This window comes from Scatophagus argus, chromosome 9 (genome assembly GCF_020382885.2).
Source record: "Scatophagus argus isolate fScaArg1 chromosome 9, fScaArg1.pri, whole genome shotgun sequence".
NCBI lineage: Eukaryota > Metazoa > Chordata > Actinopteri > Scatophagidae > Scatophagus > Scatophagus argus.
In genome coordinates, this window is record NC_058501.1 from 23,555,148 (window position 1) to 23,574,889 (window position 19,742).

The window sequence follows — 19,742 nt, forward strand, 5'->3', positions numbered from 1 at the left end:
CTCACCAACTCCTGGGAAAGTTTGAAAGATCATTTGGATGTATGACGTTTTATTCAGTTGTCACTGGTGTGAGACAAAAGTTTTGTTTGTTTTTGTTTTGTTTTTGCTGAAATCGGCCGAGAGAAAAGCCACGTTTTCAACCAGCCTGCCAGAGTTTGCCAAACCTGCAACGTCCTCTCAAAATAGAGAGGAGGTTTTTATTTCAACTGCGCTGCTTCCGGCTAAACCGTATGGTACCCAGGACTCGTCGTTCCCATGGTTACCATCGGAAGCTCTTTGCAGTGGCGCCAAATGTCCGGTTGGGGGCGAAGCCTCGTAAGATTTCTACAAGCGTCTGAAGCGTGAAACCAGTGAAAGCATCACTCAGGTAGTAAAAGGGGGCAGATCGTAGGAGCAGATACGAGCGACTGTGGGGCTGCTTAGCTCGCACACCCTCGGGTTTTTCAGCGCCTTCCTAACCTCTGCTCCTCCTGGAGATCATGGTGGCTAAAAACAGAAAACAGACCGGAAAGAGTCCAGCGACCCAGACTGACCGCGACAAGAGTCCGCTTGTTTCTGCCCCTTGCAAAAGTAACGTTAGGCGACCAGGCAGGGAAGGCAAAGCTTTCAACAGCTCTCATCCAAATGGACTCTCGGGTATCAGAAACAAGCTTGGGCTAACTCCGTCTGCAGCCGTGAAGCTGGGAATCACTCTGCTCCTCGGTAAGTTAGGAGCGTTAGCCTGCTAGCTTCTCCGCGGACCTTTAGCTAACTGCTGCTAACGCCGTCCACACTCGTAGCATTAGCGGATCCGCTAGATTAAGTTATCTCCGATCGGTTGGCTAGCGTTAGCCCACCTGAAGGCTAGCTCACCAGCGTTAGCGACCCATTGTTGCTGTTCATTAAAATCACATAAAACTAGCCTGTGTTCGTCTCTGCTTCAGGGACCTGTCAGTTCCTCACGTGTTAACAGGTTTTCTGGCAAAGTTCAAGCTAATATGTGTGTGACTGTAGTCAGCTATCTCGTTTCTTAGTTTAACTGGTATCGTTTGTGTTTGTTTCTGGACGTCCGTGCAGCCATTCAGCGATGAAGTAACGTTAAGTTCGTTGTTTTCTGTCCACAGCTGCTCTGACTGGCTATCTCCACTGGTGAGTTGCTGTGTCGGCATGTCTTACTGTTACTGCTGTGTTTGCTTGGGGATGCAGCTCTCGGCTCACTTATTTCTCCTCCTGTGCTCAGGCACCATCTCTCACAGCTGTTTGAGAATGACAGACACTTCTCACACTTGTCAAACCTGGAGAAGGAAATGGCTTTTCGGACAGAAATGGTAAATACTTCATAGTTTTTGTTTTTGTTTCGAATGCACTGATAAAATTGTTTCAGAGCTGACGTTACTGTTTTGGCTGATGTCAGCCTGTGCTGATATTCGTGCTCGAGTTTTGGCTCAGAACAGGTTCAGCTTCAGAGGAAGAGCACGACGTCGCACTTACACTCGCATGTGTTTTCCACATTTGTTGACTAATGTGTTTTTGTTGTGGTTATAAATTTTTGGGGAAAAGTGCATATTTCCAAACCTCATATAAGCAAGAACCCAAAGGTCTTGGGTTGTGTGTGTGTGTGACAGTCCAAAACCCAAAGAGATTTAATTTACGATCACATAACAAATCCTCCCATTTGAGAGGCTGGAACCAGGAAATATTTAGCTTTGTTTTTTTTCTAGATTAGATTAGATCCAACTTTATTGTCATTACGCATGTACAGGTACAGGGCAACGAAATGCAGTTTAGCATCTAACCAGAAGTGCAAAAAGCAGCAAGTGCAGATATAATAAATAAATGAATAATATGTACATCGTATGTTATGTATGATGATGATATGAACATATTATACAGATGGACATGCATTAAATGTAGTAGACTATAGGCAGGAACTATGGACATAATTTACAAGAGGAAATGTACAGATGATAAGTTATGCTATACAAAAATACAGGTGAAATGGACATTAAATAGTGCATAAATATAGAAGGTAGCTACCTAGGATTATTACTATTATAACTATTTTAACTTGATAGATGACTCAGATTATTAATTAATTCTAAAAATAATTTCGTAAAGATTGCTTACAAAAAAAGTTTTTGTTCTGAAAACAAATTTACCAAGTATGCACCGTATAAATTGTATACATATAGTTAGTTTCAGCCACAGTCACTGTAATCACATTGTCACATTACTCTTCTGTCCCACACTCAGCCTTGAAGAGGGATGTGATGCCGCAGTTCATATTTAGGTCATAAATAAATATCAAGCAGCACGATCACAAACTGCAGGCGATACTGCAGTTTGTACTCTGCGTGACAGAACAAGGTGACTACACAGCAGTAGAAAAGTGATTTTAGCATTTCCAAACACGGGGCTTCTGTCATTATTTGAAAACCAAATGCATTTGCAAGTTAATGTTGAACAGAGATGAACTCTGACCTGCCCGTCTGAGTTTCACAGTACACAACAACAAACGCAGGCTTGAGTTTGTCTCTTGTACAGCCTTTAGTTAAAATCATTATCTGTATTTTAAAGGCATAATATCCAGCAAAGCGCTCTCTCTCAGTCATCCCTTATTACTCTCTGAAAGGGTGTGGTTTTGTCTGTATCTGCAGACATTCTGCCCTTTGTCTGTATTCTCTTATTTTCTTAGTATGTTGCAATGATTCAACAGTTCTGGTTGTCAGCCTCTGTGCAGCACTTCATATCATATCCCCCAGCCAATGACTGGCGAGGTCTGGACTTTATGAAGTACCAACCAGGTTACAGCTGTCTCTGTTTCTCCCTAAGGATCTGCAGGTGTGTGTGAAGCCTGTACTTCAGCTGTACTCACCCAAAATCCACAGGGCTGTGCAGATGTGTGGGTGTGTTTATTTGTGTTTTAGAACACAAACCCTGTGAAAATGTTGTCTCTGATTCACTGCTCTGCTCTCTCTTCCTTCACCGTGTGGCTCACTCGACCACCTCCATTACCAAGCTGTGACAAACAGTCGGGAGGCAAATGTCAAGCTGTGGAGGAGCAGCCGACTTTGAATTGTGTGTGTGGAAACAGCAACTGGAATATTCTGCACATGATCTGCACATTCAGAGAAAAATCACAATTTCCTTCCGCAGTATTAGGACTGGAAATGTTGGACTGGATCTTTAGAGCTGACATTTGTGATTCTGACAATATGCAAAATGTTGGTGCTTTTCTGTAGTGTGTGTTTTCAGTGACTTTGGTCTCTGCAGAGGCAGCTGCAGTGGCCATGCGATCAGCACGTGTGTCTTTTTAATGTAGCACGTGTTTGTCCTCGCCCATCACCATAACCATGTAAAAGTCGCTGAAATGTAGACTCGTTGCCCTTTTGAGACGTGACGCTGAAGGTGACAGTATAATCATATGCAAACAGAATGTTTTTCCTTCCCTCACCCCTGCTGTGTGCTACCAAATGTGCTGTGAGCTGTTGCCATCTGCTGAGCCTGTACAAGTGGTTGATTTTCTCTGTCTGACTTGTATGTTGTGGAGTTATATTTAGTGTCAGTCTGCTGTCTCTTTCTCTGGATCACTCTCTTCTCTCTCTATCTCCCCTTTTCTTTGTTTGGTCTTTCTTGCTCTCGCTCTGCCTTGACATTTCTCTTTTCAAATGTATCTCGCTTTTCTGTATGAGTTTAATGAAGTGCATGAATCTTCTGTTGGTTGCAGGGTCTGTACTATTCCTACTACAAGACCATCATTGAGGCTCCCTCTTTCCTGGATGGCCTCCACATGATCATGAATGATCGGCTGACAGAGTACCCCCTGGTCATTAACACACTGAAGAGATTCAATCTCTACCCAGAGGTAAATGTTAATTTGACAAGCAGGTCGTATGATTTGCTGTCTGGTAGCGTGATCCATCTCAGTGTTTGCAAATTTTATTTGCTGTTATCAGACTTTAAAACAATCAAATCAAAAAATGTAATAACATTCTATTGTTAAAGTGCAAGTCTCATGATCTACGAGATTTATAGAAGTCATTCTTTATTCCTGGATTAGATATAAGAATTTTAGAAGAATGTTAGATGTAAAACTCACTTTGTGGAATTTTGAAAACCATAGCATGGAAACTGGTACTTAATAAGATGAGAGCAGAATTTAGTTTCAACTGGTTTCACACACATCTGTTTTTATTTCCTGCATTTTCAAAAGCTAGTTCAGTTATATCAGGGGTGGCACTGTTTACTAGTTTCAACAAAACAATAGGGGGAGTACTCACAATGTCTTCTGGAAAAGTAATGGAATTCAACTGGACAACAATGGGAATCCAGTGGGTGTCTGTAGCCCTCAGAGACAACAGGACAGGAAGGCCTTTCAAGCATGTTTAAATTGGCTTTGGACTGATTGTCTCTGTCTCTGCTCCCCAGGTGGTCCTCGCCAGCTGGTACCGGATGTACACAGGTGTAATGGGCTTCTTTGGGATTCCCACAAAGATGTGTTGGTCTATCAACAGAGGAGAGGGACTCACGCCTGTGGACAGCTGTGAAGGTACCCACCGTCGCCTTGGAGCTCCACTGTGACATGCAAATATACTCACACACACTCGGGCCACTACATTCATTTCCTGGAGACCTAAGAAGAAGTGTTTTTCTAAAAATGTTAAACTTTTTCTTTATTAAACGACTCAGCTGCCACATGAGACGGACAAAGACATCAAATCCTCATGTTTGAGAAACTAAAATTAGTGTGTGTAATGTGTGCATTTTTCCTTGAAAAGTGCCTGAAAATGATTAATTGATTATCAACATGGTTTGATCAACTAGTCAGTCGACCAACCATATCAGCCCTGTCATCAATAACAAGAAGATGAGCAGTGAGATATGAGATAAGCAAATCAAGGCTCACCAAATCACACCAGGCCTCTCAAAGGTATAACAGCAGTTTTAAGACAGCGAGGGAAAAATGGTTATTATCACAGCACCCTGAGGGATAGAAAACTGCTTTTACCTATTGCACACATAGTTATCTGGTATTTGTTTGAATGAGCATTTCCTCGAAGGGTAAATCTGCTGAGAGTAAACAAGAAAAATCGGTTGTCAGCTTTCCTTTGTGATGCTGTAATCTGTGTGTTTCTGTCAGTCTCATTAGTGCAGCGAGGCACCCCGGGGTCGATGTACACAGGCTGTTTTCACAGTGTTTACATAAACCTGACGCAAGCCGCCTTGCAGAACAGCTAACAGAGAGTGGGAACATTTCCTGTAACTGTCAGTGAGGACATTATTTTTGTGAGAATGACACAGTAGATAGCAGGGAGTCTATATTCACACTGAGCTGCTGTCGGAAAAAGCTGGATTTTCTGTTTATCCTGTGGTTTACCCTCATGTCACAGCGATGAAGCAACTCCCAGTAATGTCGGCACACTTCCATATACCTCACTCGTCTTTGCAGCTTTGTTAATATGTACTGTGTACCTACTGATGTAGTAAGATGAAGCAAAGTGAGTGTTTTGTCAGGAAAAAAAACTGCATCTCTGAGCTCAAACTGAGGAACCTGAACTTCTGCATCAAAATTAGACGCATTATTATTCAGTTTAAATTAGGTCAACACAGGAACTGGTCAAACAGAACGTGTTCTCTAAATGTTTCCCGGATCTCAAATATGCCACATACTCTCATTTTCATCTTCACTAATTTCAGTTCTGCCGAAATTTCCGTAGATCTTTCTAGACTTCCCGTGGCAGACAGACATTTTGGTTTCTTTACTGGTGGTGGGTGGGGGCGAGCTCGCCAATTTGAATGTGAATTCGATTCACACCAGAGACATTAAGAAGACAAACTAGGGCAGGGAAAGTGTCCATCTCAGAGGCCAAGCCGATGTCTTCATGTTGTTTTGTTGAAGTCTCATTTATATACAATTTATAATGATACACAAGAGAGAGTAATTGTTTTTGGGACATTTGCATCAATGTGGACACACTAGAGAGCTAACAAGAAAATGTGAGGTGAAAGGGAGAAACTGGGGTGACAAGCTGCTTTCACAACCAGGCTTGAATGGGGGGACAATTGTCCGTGGCTCACTGATGATTAATCTGTCATTATCAAAATGGCTGTCAAGTGATTTGTTTGTTCCTCAAGTGATCAATCTCTGAAACTCTGAGGAAGGATTGTAATCTTCTCTGTTTCCGTCTGGTGTGTTCTCGCGGATGTTAGGAATGGGCGACCCGGCATATTTCTACGTGACCTGTGTGTTCCTGCTGAACGGCGCCATGATGAGCCTGTTCTTCATTTATGGTGCCTACCTCAGGTAAGTCCTGACCTGACTCACCTGTCTGTGACTCTGTACTGTCAGGCTGAGATGGGCTTTTGAGATGAGGGGATCAGTTTCTGTGGTCTGTCTCCTCCCTCATGAGTCAGCTGTCAGAAGAAAAAGCATCTTTGCGGTTTTTCTTCTGTCAGATGTGGATTTGAAACATCAGTTTGAGGTTGACCTTTTTGAATCTGTTGTTCTCTTTCTCTCTGCCTCCTTTATCTTGCAACCCGAATTCTTCCCATATTCCCTGTGTAGTGGCAGTCGGCTGGGAGGCGTCGTTACCACGATGTGCTTTTTCTTCAACCACGGCGAGGTGAGTGCGCTGCCCTTTCTATCAGTGTTGGTGAGTCAGAGGAGTTAAACGTTTGCTGCTCGTCTTGATGGGTGTAAGCTTCCAAAATGTGTATAACTCAGAATGGAGAAGCTCTCACAAAAGCAGAGGATGGTTAATAGGGAGTCATTTCAGCCCTCAAAGGAGCTTAGAGTTGGTTTTGGCTGACTTTCAAAGCTTAGTCCCTCCACCCGCCTCCTCCCTCTCTTCAGTTTCCTTCAAATGAAATACAAAGTCACTACATTTCCAGATCAATACAGCGACATTTCAGTCTCTCACACACACATACAGAAAGGTGGTTCTCAGTCCTTTCAAGCTCCATGCTGTCCTCTTTACTGTCTTTTCCCTCCTGTCAGTGTGCCTCAGGAGCATCTGTTATTTTTGCTTTTTTAAAGCAGTATGTTGGTAATGTTGCTAAGTGTTGTGAGGCGGCAAACGTGTGAGATTATAGTGTGAAGTATATTATGTATAAATAGGGGTGTGCGATTTTATCAAGCGATAGAGACCGAGTCCCCTTCTGCAAGCAGTCTGTGGCAGCCAGAAAAAACGATCTCAGTCCAAAGTCCCAAATATCTGTTGATACAATAGAGTCAAGATGAATGTGATATATTTTGTATACCTAAATGACGCCGGTGACTAGTGACAATGCAAGCTGAAATTTGAAATGAGATCAAATAGAAAATAATTCTGAAACATATTTTGTGCCAAAGATGCTCAGCGTGCAGTGGAACGACTAATACACATAGCAGAAGAATAGATGCAACCTTGATTAAATATTTATCTGGGACATTGAAATGACAGCTGTGACTGTGCTGTTTACTTGCTAAATTATTGGTGTTATGTAAGTTAAAGTTCCAACTGAGACAATGTGATGCTACATTGAGAAAACTCGTTGGAGTTGGAAGAAGAAAAAGTCCGCCTGTGACTGTACAGGAGTGACAGAGTGGAGGGTCTTGCCTCACAAATGATCTTTGGTCAAATACAGACACACAAGCCCGACAACAGCCAACATTTAATTTTTTGGTTTGTCAGGTCACTCATAAATTTATCTAATATATACGTTGTTTGTTTGTCTTTGATGTGTGTTTTCATGGATGTTGTCAGAGCACTCGGGTGATGTGGACTCCACCCCTGAGGGAGAGCTTTGCCTACCCCTTCTTAGTCCTGCAGATGCTCCTTCTCACCTACATCCTGCGGTAAACTCACAGACAGCCTCGCCGTCTTCACACACAGTGATGCAGATTCTCCCACCACAGCATATCCCAACGAGCCTCATTTATCACGTTAGCATATACTCCACATTAAATCATAAAAACAAAGGAATAAAGCAAGATTTTTCTTTCTTTAATTTGATATGAAACTCTCAGCTTGTCATTATTCTGTAATGTAGTGTTCATTTTACATCACAAGTACATTTACTCAAGTTCTGAGGTACTTGTACTTTAAGAATTTACACTTTCTGCTACTTTATAATCCATTGCAGTTCTGCTTTTCTTTTCGTTTAACCAGCCTGTTGAATATGTGAAGCGACAGCAGTAAAACGTGATCAAGACGCTACTTGCTACTTGCTACTTGCTACTTGCTTGTAATTTGAAAGCAATGCGGGCTGCAGTTTATGCGTGGGGAAGCAAAGCCAGATTGTGTCACCAGGCAGCATAGTGAGCTAACGTACCGGTCACACAGGCGAGTGCTGCTCTCGCTGCACATCAGCGAGTGGACGCCACCTCGTGTTGTGTGAGGGCTGCCAGTGACTCTGACTTCTTCTCCCACCAGCTTTAAGAGGACAATGAACTCCCGTGTCGTATTTCTGAGGCTGGCTCAGTGCATAACTGGGTCTTTGTGGTACACTCAGAGTGAAATTAAGTGTGTGTGGTTGTGTGTTTCCTCAGCCGTGTTAATGCATCTTCTCTTATCTCCTTTAAGCCCACACTTTCTTGCCGCTCTGTTTTTCCCTCCCTCCCACCGTCTCTCTTCTCTCCACAGAACACGGAAGGCGAGCCGGACAGCCATGGTCGCCCTGGGCGTCTCCAATTTGTGCTTCATGCTCCCTTGGCAGTTCGCCCAGTTTGTGCTGCTCACACAGGTAAGCAGAGAGCAAGAGAAACCGTGAGGGGAGAAGAAAGGGAAAGATTTCAGAGAAAATAGAGACTAAATAGACTTGGAGGGGACAGAAGAGTCTTGCAAAGAGTGCAGAAAGCCTGAAAGAAGAGCGCTAAAGACACTGAATTCACAAATTGCAGCATAGATGTAAACGAGCATTTAAAATCCGAATAATTTGAGAGGAACAGATTGTTTGAGGGATGCACACAAGCATGTGAAGAGTGTGGGCTGGCAGACAGAAGAGCTGGAGTTTGGACTGAAGAACAAACAGGTCATCAGCAGCAGTTCAGCCCACGCTTCTGTACGGGGGTTTTTAGTCATTTCACCGCTGTAATTTCTTTGATTTATATTTATAAGCTGCTAATTGGACCCGTCCGTCTCATCCGCTATGTGTGTAACCCAACCTGAGGCCAAATACTGTATATCCACCCACGCTGTTCACTTCTCACTCTGAATAAATGCACTAAATACACTCCAGGTCTAACAAGTTTTTAGAATCAAAGAAGTAGTGGCTTTGTTAGATTATCCTCTTTGCTAGTATTTTACAGTATTATAACAGCTCATGCCCATATTAATATTATATATGTGTTCAAGTCAAATCTTCACAAGTCCAGACGCCTTGCTTTAACTCTTTGAGTGAATATGACCTGGATGACTGAGAATCTCCACAGATATTATATATGTGTATATAACTAAGGCTCCTGCTGCTTTTGTTTGTATGTTATTCGGTGTTGCGCTGTATTGTTAAGTTTGTCTATTTTTATTGTTCTTTTCCAGGTGGCTTCTCTGTTTGCCTCTTACATCCTGGGTTACCTCGGCGCCGCCAAGATGCAGTCCATCCTGGTCACTCACATGGTACAGTGGATGAGCTCTCAGAAGTCCTGACCCTACGTATTTATTTGCCACTGGTGCATCATGCAGTGGCATTGCTGAGTAGTTTGATGTCTCACAGGTGTACATTAGCGTTCACTGTGTGTTTGGATCATGTGTTGTTTCCAAAGTAAGTCACAGTCTTTGCAGCTTCTGTCCTCTGTAATGGGCTCTGCCTCGGTTCTTATTATCTCGCTCAGCTTCTCAGCCAGAGGAATTTCATGAGCTGCGAGGGCCAGCTGAGACAGGGATGACTTTTCTTTTTTAGCATTAACGATGCTATTGAGCGAGCGCCTTTTTAGCCTGAAAGAGGGAGGATATGTGGGCAACTCGATTCACCCTGCCAAGCACACAAGTGTATCAGTGTTGATGTGAGAGTGTGTAAAGATGTTTGTGTGTGTGTGTGTGTGTGTGTGTGTGTTCTTGCGGCCGTTGGTCCCTCTCCTCCACATTCTCTCTCCCTAATCCCCTCAGCATGGCAGCCTGTTAGCTGGCGACTGTGTGCTCCACAGATAAGGAGAAGGCCCTTTGTGGTGAGATGGTGGAGATTTGTGTCAGAGGAAGGCATATGGCTCTGCATAATTTAGAGTGCTTGCCAACGATGACTTTGGCTTTGTGTGAGAAAAGAAATACAGAAGTACCACCAGGCGTGTGTGTCCTCTCTGACCTCCACAGCGCTGATAACGAACCTGTGCGCTGTCACTTGTTACAGGAATACAAACGTATAGGAGCAAAACAAATTTTCAGTTCATCTGTCAGTTATTTTTATCATTAATTGAGCATTTAGTTTTTGAGAATGCCAAAAATTACCCATCGCTATTCCTCAGATCCCAACACGATGCCTTTAATCTGATCCCAAACACTAAAATGTTTACAATATAAAAAGCAGCAGTTTCTCACATTTCAGAAGCTGGAATTTAATAATATTTGAGGTTTTAGTTTGTTGGTTTTTAGTAGTGCTGAAACAACATTTAAAGTCAATTCACTGTTTTTTTGTTTGTTATTTTTTTTAATTTTTGCTTGTTGTGATGGTAAACTGAATCTCCTTGTTTTTGTTTCTTGTTGTTTTTTAAGAGAATCTGCTCAGATGCTAACTGTTTTAAGGCACAAACTTCCTATTTTTTCAGGTTGGTTGAGCTTCCCCCTGGCCCTGCGTTATTCGTGTCCCCGGTGGTGAAAGCCTGCCCCACTGTGTGCATAATGCAGAGCGGTGCTTCACTTCACTCTCCACTGTGGGATTAAGCATCAAGAGTTCGTTGAATAGGATTATGTTTTGCTATTGGCTGCGTATTCAAACTTTATAGCAGTAGTTGAAATCTCTGGAGTGTTTTTCGACAACACTGTGACACGCAGAGAGACTTCTGACTGACTTTCAGTAGAATCCATCCCCTCCTGCTACACAGAGACAGAGATGTGCATATGCAGCTGAGTGTTTTAATGAGACCACCGGAAAGCCACAGAAACCGGCTTTGCATGTTTGGCATTATTTTTAATTACACTGACAGATCATGCACATCAAGCTGCTGGAAAACAGCACTTAGTGTAGCTGGATGGACTGCGCTGCCCAGTCCACCGACGTGTGAATACCACAGGACTGTGATGAGTGACACCTCCTCTGCTTCCTCTTCTCATCCTGCAGATTACTCTCGGCGTCTGCTTTGTCCTGATGTTTGGAAACTCCATGCTGCTCACGTCCTTCTATGCCTCCTCACTCATCTCCATCTGGGTGAGCTGGACCCTGGAGTCTGATATTCTGTGTGCACAGTGAAGATAAGTTCAGTTTGATCCAAGTATCGAGCTGGGCTCAAATAACAAATACATTTGAAACGAAACAGTGGAGATAATTTGTGTTTAAGCATTTTGCATGGCTGTGGATTAGGTTTTTTGGTGAGTTTGAATTCTGTTGATCATTTATTTATTTCTTTCTTTATTTTTTGTTCAGGCAATCATTGCATTGAGGGATCGATTTGCTCAAATCTTCAAACCTGGCATCGTCACATGGGTATGTAGGATATACTTCACTTTTATGTCTTTAAAGGATGCACATAATTATGAGTAAATCAGCAATGAACAATAAAGCTTAATAGAGATAAAATATTGGCACTGGCTACTGAATTTGTTTAACCTGTATGTCCAGTCAGCAGCAGCATAGTCTGCACAACTTGCTCCCAACCTGTGTGTGTGTGTGTGTGTGTGTGTGTGTGTGTGTGTGTGTGTGTGTGTTAGCGTCACGTCAGCCTTTCAGTGTGCATCTCTTCTTCCCCCTCAGGTCATGCAGGGCTTGGCTTGGGTCGGCTCCACGGTGCTCCTCAAATTCATGCTGTCCACGGTCCTCTGTGCCTCAGATGATGTACGAAACTCTGAGCTCAAAAGCTGTTGTTAATTTTGATTTATGTTTACAGAAGCAGTTTTTCTGATGTACGGTGGTGTTATTTTTGACTTAACAGCTCAGTATACAGTACTTACCAATGTGACGGTGCTTTCAGTTCAGTGAACAATCTTAAATTGGTTTGAATTGTTTTTTTTCCAGGCTCACATCAGTGGTCTAATCAAGTCCAAGTTCACGAGCTACAAAGACTTTCACACTCTGATGTACACGTGTGCTGCTGAATTTGACTTCATTGAGTTAGAGGTAAGTTCTGCTTTGACCAAAGCCAAGTTCATCAAGTTCATCTGTGTGAGTTTGTCCGCTGAGTCCCAGGTGGTTCGGTGTGAACGTCTTGCCAGATGTTTGTGTCTCCTGAGATGACCAAAAAGAAAAGCCTGCTGATTTTTATCAGAGTGGCTGATACTTTCTCACGGCAGGTCATAGGTGTAGAGGGAGCCGTACCTGTGCTTTGAATTTCACAGGAAAGAAACCTGACATGAGCAGAAGCAACAGCTCACTCTGAGTTGAGTTCAGTGCTAGACGGCAGACCTGTTCTTGTGTTTTGTGTCTGTGAATGTGCAGACGGGTAGTTGGAGTAGAGTCTACATTATTGTAACTCAATAATTCTGTCTCTTGTCTCCCTCAGACTCCTGTACGCTACCTTAAAACACTGCTGCTGCCCATCAACCTGCTGGTGGTCGCTCTCATCGCTGGGAGGGTAAATCTCCTGTTCCTCACAAATGGACAAACTTTGATTTGTTTTCAAAGCACAAGATAAAATCTGACCAAAAGAAACGGCACAAAGTCTGGCTGCAAAGCATGAAAACATTAAAGAGAGCAGATCTGAGTGTGGTTGAATCCCAACCAGTAGATTCACGAGTTGTGCTGTGTGTCTGAAGCGTGGCAGACCTGTTGTGACTGCGTACGCTGGTTGAGCTTTGATTGTGCAGTCGCTGTTTGGAGGAGGGGTCAAGTATATGGTTTAAAGAATTAAATCTTATGAAAAACTGACAGGACTTGAACTCAGCAGCTAAGTGTCCATCATAGTCCTTTGTCAGACATTAAAGATGTTAATAAGATGCTAAACTCAAGGTTCACTTCTTAGCTTTCAGCTTCCTCTCACGTCTTCAGTTGTGCCACGCTGCAGTCACCACAAACTCCACAAACACTCGATACTCAAGCACTCAATCACACATTCAGCATTTAATCTACATGCACACATGCATTAAAATACATTAAAAAAGACTACCTTCTGTGTAGACTGTAGTGACTGATTGAACAGACGTTGGTTGCCTGTCATTTGCATGTTTCTTCTGCTGCTCTCTGATTCCCAAAACATGAAATACATTATGGGGCAAACGTCAGAGAAAACAACACTTAAAGGAACTGCTCTTTACGTCGTCTCATCTCATTAAGCCTCACCTACGCTGAACTTATAATTCGTAAGTCAGTTTGACAAAGCGTGCAGTACAAACTGTGCAGGCTGTTAGGAAAATGTTCTTAAACACTGCAGTATGTGCTGGAAACATGGTGTCTGAAAGAATATGTCCTCTTCAGACTGTCCAGGATATAGTCCGGTTCCTGAGGGAGGGCAGGAAGACTGACGATGCTGATGAAGCTGCAGGGTGAGCTTCCGGAGGCCTGTTCGCTGGCCTTGTTGCTGATTTCACAAAAGTTACTGATTCACTTGAATACATTTTCAATAGCAATTAAGAAAAAATGAATTAGTTTGTAAGAATATTTTACGGGGCTAATGTATTGCCAGGCAGTATCTTCTTTCACTGGCCTGTCTTCTTTGTGTTTACACTAGCAATGTGTGCTTACTTCTTCCTGTCTCAGCTGACGTTACAATGGAGTGGAAGAGTGAAATGGCTGAAAGATTAATTCGCTGCCATCTAGCTGTCAGGGGTTTCAACTATTAAAACTTGATACAGCATCACAAAACAAAATATCAAAGTTTTATCTATTTTTTTTGTTACACCCCAGTTTTGCTGCTCTGCATGTCGATCGGTCCCACGTGGACGGCTGAGCTGATATACTTCTGTCTGTTCTGTGTTGCAGGTGTGAAGGAGTCGGTAGAGGAGAGGTGAGAAATACTCTTCACCTCCTTTATGTTGTGTGTCACAAACACAAGATAAGCCCTCGGTGTTAAAGAGGAATGCCAGTATTTTTCATTCTGGGCCTTCTGTTGGGATATTTTGGCATAAAAATGATTCATACTCGCCAGAAGTTTTGGAATTGGTCCAGTAGGTCACCTCAGTCGTCAGCTGCAACACGGCTGCAATGCGTTTTACTTGGTACGAATCCTTTATGTAATGTTTTTTTGATACTCAGAGTAACAATTTAAGCCTGTGAGTGGAAACAAAAAAACACCTTTAGTGGACGTGACTTTGACGGTCAGAGTTGACTCAAAGGATTACGTTGCGGCTGGTGGCTGAGACGACTTTAATGTGAAGGGTTTTTTTTTTTTTACAGCTTTGTTCCATTTCTGTAAACCTGTTTTATTTGATTAGATTCTTCCAGTGCAGTAGTGTCTGCTCAGTTACCATGTCCCTAAGTGATTTTCAGCCCTTTTCTCATTACCGAGAAATGAAAGGCAGCTTCCCCTCCGCTCTGAAATCCCGCTGTGCCGCCTTTTGTCAGCTCCCTCCCAGCTGCTGCGTGTCATTTTCTCTAATATCCCTCCCAGGGCAGGAGAGCGCTCGCATGTTCATCCACCAGCCACAGTGTGGGGAAGTTTCCCAGATAATTGCGTTAATATTTCTGCATGGCTCAGTGAGTAACACTGCAGAACCCCGAGGGCGTTCTCAGCATGAAGATCAAAGCATCATGCCAGTGTCATCATGCGGTCTGTCCAGCAAACGTAGCTGTTCCTCGTTGTTCAGATCAGTTTGAAATTGAGGGGAGCCGCCTGTAAATCAGTGTAAATCAGATCAGTGACTCTCGCGCTGCAGCTTGTGATTTCACTATCAGTTATTAGTGTTGCTGGCAGATTAAAATTTTCCCTTTAGACCTTTACTCTGAATTTCAAAGAAATGACCGCCCTATTTTCCTTTCCATTCCACACGTGTGTCATATTTTTAAATGAATTGTTTTAGTCTGGGCCCATCACATGTTCTCAAAATGCTTGTTTTAACAGAACAGCACTCGCAAAATGATATTTAATTTATAGGGGTATTAAAAAAAGAAAAATGTGGAAATTTTAAAATTACCCTGTGGAGTCAGAAACACTGAATAAATAAAAGTTTGTTCAGCATTTTTGTTTTATAAATAAGTTATGATTGGGATAATTGAAACTGTCAGTTGACAGACCAAACAATTAATTGATCAATCCAGGAAATTATCTGTAGATTAATTAGCAATGAAAATAATCTTTTGTTGCTGCCTTGTTTGGGGGAATAAAATGGCAGACGAAGACAATGGGTTGCAGTTCCTTCCTGTCAGTCTCGATCATCAGATGTGTGTGTGTGTGTGTGTGTGTGTGTGTGTGTGTGTGTGTGTGTGTGTGTGAACTTGTCGCTCTGCAGTTGGTGTACCACAGTCTGCAGCTGGTTGCCTTTGCTGTCCTGGCCATCCTCATCATGCGTCTGAAGCTCTTCCTCACGCCCCACATGTGCATCATGGCGTCGCTCATCTGCTCCAAACAGGTGTGTCTCTGACCACATGAAGGGAAGGAATAACAGCTTCAGTTTAGCTGTTTCCTTAGCGTTATCAGTGTTTCAGCTGTGAAGTTTCTTCACACATACTGAGCATTAAGGAGACTTTTGAGCACACACACACTCTGTCCTCCTGTAATGCTCTCTCTCCCCCCCCTCGTTCCAGTTGTTTGGCTGGATTGGGGAGAAGTTCAAACACCAGGCTGTGGTGTTTGCAGTCCTGGCCCTCATGGCCGTGCAGGGCGTGGCCAACCTGCAGGCTCAGTGGGCGATCATTGGAGAGTTCAGCAACCTGCCGCAGGAGGAGCTGCTGGAGTGGATCCAGGAAAACACGCGGCCTGGTGAGTGAGGTCGCCTGCTTCCATCACTACGCTGAGTTTGCTGCTCAGTATGATGAGATGGGTCGTGACAAATTTATGCAGCATTACATCAGGAGAGAGCTTCTGGTTCCACTTGATCTGCCATCAAAGTTCGTCTTCAAGCGTGTGTTGTAGAGAATCTGCTCAGGCTCTCGATATCTGAAATACTCCCACAGTTAGTCACAACAGGCTGAACCAAAATATTTCCTTCCAGAGGAGGAGGTAAAGGTCAGTGTGCGACAAGTGGCTGACATTTTGGTTGTGTCTATACCCGGTGAGTGTGTTTTGGTGAATTTGAAGGTCAGAAGATGTCTAGACATCTAAGACTAAACCGGGCTAAAATGGTAACGGTTGTGTTGTTGACATTGTTACTGAATGTAATAAACGGTGGAGCCTGATGCAACAGTCCTGCAGTAAATCCGACCTTCACAGCGGTTATGATGTGCACGTTTTGTTGGAACTTTCTTTGAGAGGTGTTGATTCTACTGCATGTCGTGCTGCTGTTAAAATAACTGCAAAATCAACTGATGGTGTTGTGCGTTGACTGAATAAACCATTTGATTGGGCTCCTCCCAGCCAATCAGAAAGAAGTATTTTCCCTGCCTGTAGCGCACAGTTTTAATACTGTACTTCAAACGTCAAATAAGATGCTTTTGTGTGTGATTGATGCAGACTCTGTGTTTGCTGGGGCCATGCCCACCATGGCCAGCGTGAAGCTTTCCACGGGGCGGCCCATCGTCAACCACCCCCACTACGAAGACGCTGGTCTGAGGTCAGTGGAACTCACACACAGCAGCACAGAGAACCTGTTTGTGTTTGTCCAGAGGCAGTTTGCACTCCTGTTTAGAGTGTGTTCACCTGGTCAGTACGCAGCACGTTTCGACGTGCAAATCGAGTGCTCGTGCCCGCATTGCTTTTCAGGCAGATTTTGTCATAGTGTTTATTGTGCATATTTATAATGTGAAGGGAATAAAAAATACAATTTATGGCTTTATTTGTCTTCAACACTTGTTTGCTTTAATTTAATAAATCCATCATCCAGTTAATGATACCTTCAGTGTTGGAGATTTGCACGTTTACTTTCTGTTTGTCATCATTTTCTCTCCGGCCTTGTAACGGTGCTGTATTGTGTTCCTCACAGGGAGAGAACCAAGCTGGTTTACTCCATGTACAGCCGCATGTCTGGAGAAACAGTGAAAAGGAACCTGATGAAGCTGGGAGTCGATTTCTTCGTCCTGGAGGATTCTTGGTGCACCAGGAGAACAAGGTACCTCAACACCATGAGTGTCCTATCACAGACAGGGGCATATTGTTACCTGGGGCTAATTTTTCTTTCCTGTTTTTGTTTTGGTGCTTTTATTCAGGGAGAATTACGAAGAGCAAACTTGAAGGCTTTTAATTTCTGATTAACCGCATTTTACTTTCTGTCCCTCTTCTCCTCTTCATCTTTTGTCTTCCATCTCTCTGCTTCCAGGCCCGGGTGCAGTATGCCAGAGATCTGGGACATCGAAGATCCCCAAAATGTTGGTAAAACTCCCCTCTGCACCCACATGTCCAAGAACTCACGTCCCCACTTCACCACAGTCTTTTCAAATGACATTTACAAAGTTCTCAAAGTCCCCAAAGCTGCCAAAGATCTGAGATAACATCGACAGACCGACTTGTTGTTCTTCCCACCACTTCTTTTTCCTATGTTTTGTTCCTGCTCTGCCGTTGCTGCTGTTTACTCCCTTGAATCCATGCAGTTCCTGCAGTGCTCTGAGAGGTGGATAACTAACGGTTTGGACACGTTGCCATGAGGCTCTGCGCTCATGGAGCTTCTCGCGGTTCTCCCTGTTGTCCACTCTTTGCCAATCATCCTTGTTACTGCATCGTCGGCATCCAGCGACGTTCCTGTTACGCTCCAGTTGGTGCTCGAGTGAAAGCTAAAACGTGTCGCAGCTCTTCGTTTGGTTCTGTTACATTGAATCATTATATTAAGGAACTTTGTCCTCAGTGAGATGCTGTCCATACATCAGTATTGTTTTTTTACTGCGTGGTTTTCATTTTCTTGCGCTGAAGAAGTAAATTTTGTCTGGAGGGACCAATCGATGATGTCCACTTACTGTGAAGCAATACCCTTTGCAAACTTGACAAAAGCCGACTTCTTCTGTGGTTATGCACAGTGTTGATCTCTGAAGACGTGCTTCACCAGTATACAGTTTTTCTAATTTATTTGCGTGCGAGTATGCAGGGTGTTCTTTGTTTTCTTTCGAAGCAAACGGTGAAAATTCTGATCTTGTGTTTGGAAGCTGTTAAAAACCTTTGTAGTACATATCATTCAGCCTTTATTAGATGGAAAGAAGGTTTTTAACGAAGTTTCACACAGTAGAAGAGCTTTTGATTCCAATTCAGTTATAAACTGGCAGAAAGAGAAGGCAAAGCATAGTCAATGAGACAAGCAGATTTCCCCTGACTGTGTCCCGTTTTTGAAAAAACCCACACACTTGTTTTGTAAAATACCACTGTACAGCCTTTAATGGTACTTATTGTTTCTTGAATGATTGTTTATTGCCAAAGTATGTCTTGTTCTTAAAGCTTGTATTCGGATTACTGAAGCACGTGAAAGATGTGTTTTAGTGACTGAGAACCTGTTTGTGAGTTTAAACAGCCAATCCAAACAATCTTTAGCAGCGGACTTTATGTAAATGGTAGCAGTCTTGGGGTCAGTGATTGGAAATTATTCACCCAGACAGTTCATCTTCTCATCTAACGTGTGGCCAGAAAGCGAGCGAGTCGCTTTGCAAAACGTCACACTGCAGTGAGGAGTCACTGTGTTGGGCGAGTGGCAGCAGGAGAAACGAACATTTCATATCCGAGCGACATTTTCTCGTCCAACGTGATGGCTGCACTTCACAGTAACTGGGAACTGAACTACTTGTGAAATATTCTGTGATGGGTTTTGTTTCTAAAAAGGCTGCACGTTTCTCTCAGCTTTAATGTGTTTTTTTTGGTGTGTGAACAGGTTGAAATAATGTGGGTACAGTACACCTTTGTGCAGGTGATTTGACTCGCTGGGCACCAGAGTGAGATTTTAAACAAAACAAACACACATTCTCAGTTCAGAAGGTCCCACTGCGGTGAGGTGAAATACTTCAGAGTGAGCGTCTGAACAAATCAAACGCGTTTAGCCTTTTCGTCCGTCTGATTTCAGAGCTGTTTGTTGAGGTTTCATCGTGTGATCTTGTGAGTCAAGTGCCCGTTTTTAGGGAGTGGGACTGTTGTCACACTTACCAAAAAAAACACTTTGACATAAGTAGTTTCTTTCTGTTGCAGGCGTTGCCGTGTTTCAGAGGTCTTTTATAATATTTGTCTATTTTGTCTGTATTTTAAAAAATAAAATATGTGCCATCTGCACCTGCTTTTTTGTCCTAATTTGTGTTTTAATATAGAAATCAGACCGTTATTTACCTCCTTTACGTCTGTTCAGGCAAGTTTTGCAGTTGTTGAACCTTGCATACTTTGTAAGTAGAACAAGATTTTTATAATTTTTTTTTTTTGTACAAAAATGTAATAAATACCACAGTTGATCGTGTCTTGTCAGAAGTATTTACAGCTTCTGCAACGTGAAATTAAAACTATTTCAGTTAAGGTTCAGTCTCTTCTTGCGGGAAAGAGATTGATTAAATGGGATTGATCGTGTCATCATTTGTAAGCTGCTCTTGAAGTTTACTCATACAAATAAAAGTGCGTGTGAATCTTATGATTAGGAGTTTTGAATACATATTTA

General features: G+C 42.9%; 1 protein-coding gene across 1 annotated transcript; it reads left to right on the forward strand.

The window, feature by feature from the left end:
• Positions 1 to 247: 247 nt before the first annotated feature.
• Positions 248 to 19,369, forward strand: dpy19l1l (dpy-19-like 1, like (H. sapiens)). The gene is made up of 22 exons (XM_046398845.1): positions 248 to 702; positions 1,104 to 1,128; positions 1,220 to 1,307; positions 3,707 to 3,844; positions 4,408 to 4,528; positions 6,190 to 6,283; positions 6,545 to 6,602; positions 7,725 to 7,816; positions 8,604 to 8,703; positions 9,498 to 9,575; positions 11,230 to 11,316; positions 11,533 to 11,592; positions 11,860 to 11,940; positions 12,121 to 12,222; positions 12,605 to 12,676; positions 13,516 to 13,583; positions 14,020 to 14,044; positions 15,486 to 15,605; positions 15,781 to 15,955; positions 16,646 to 16,745; positions 17,115 to 17,240; positions 17,448 to 19,369. Exons 1-22 carry the CDS (start codon positions 480 to 482, stop codon positions 17,617 to 17,619), a joined length of 2,205 nt encoding a protein of 734 aa, XP_046254801.1. The 5' UTR covers positions 248 to 479; the 3' UTR covers positions 17,620 to 19,369.
• The last annotated feature ends 373 nt before the right edge of the window (positions 19,370 to 19,742 follow it).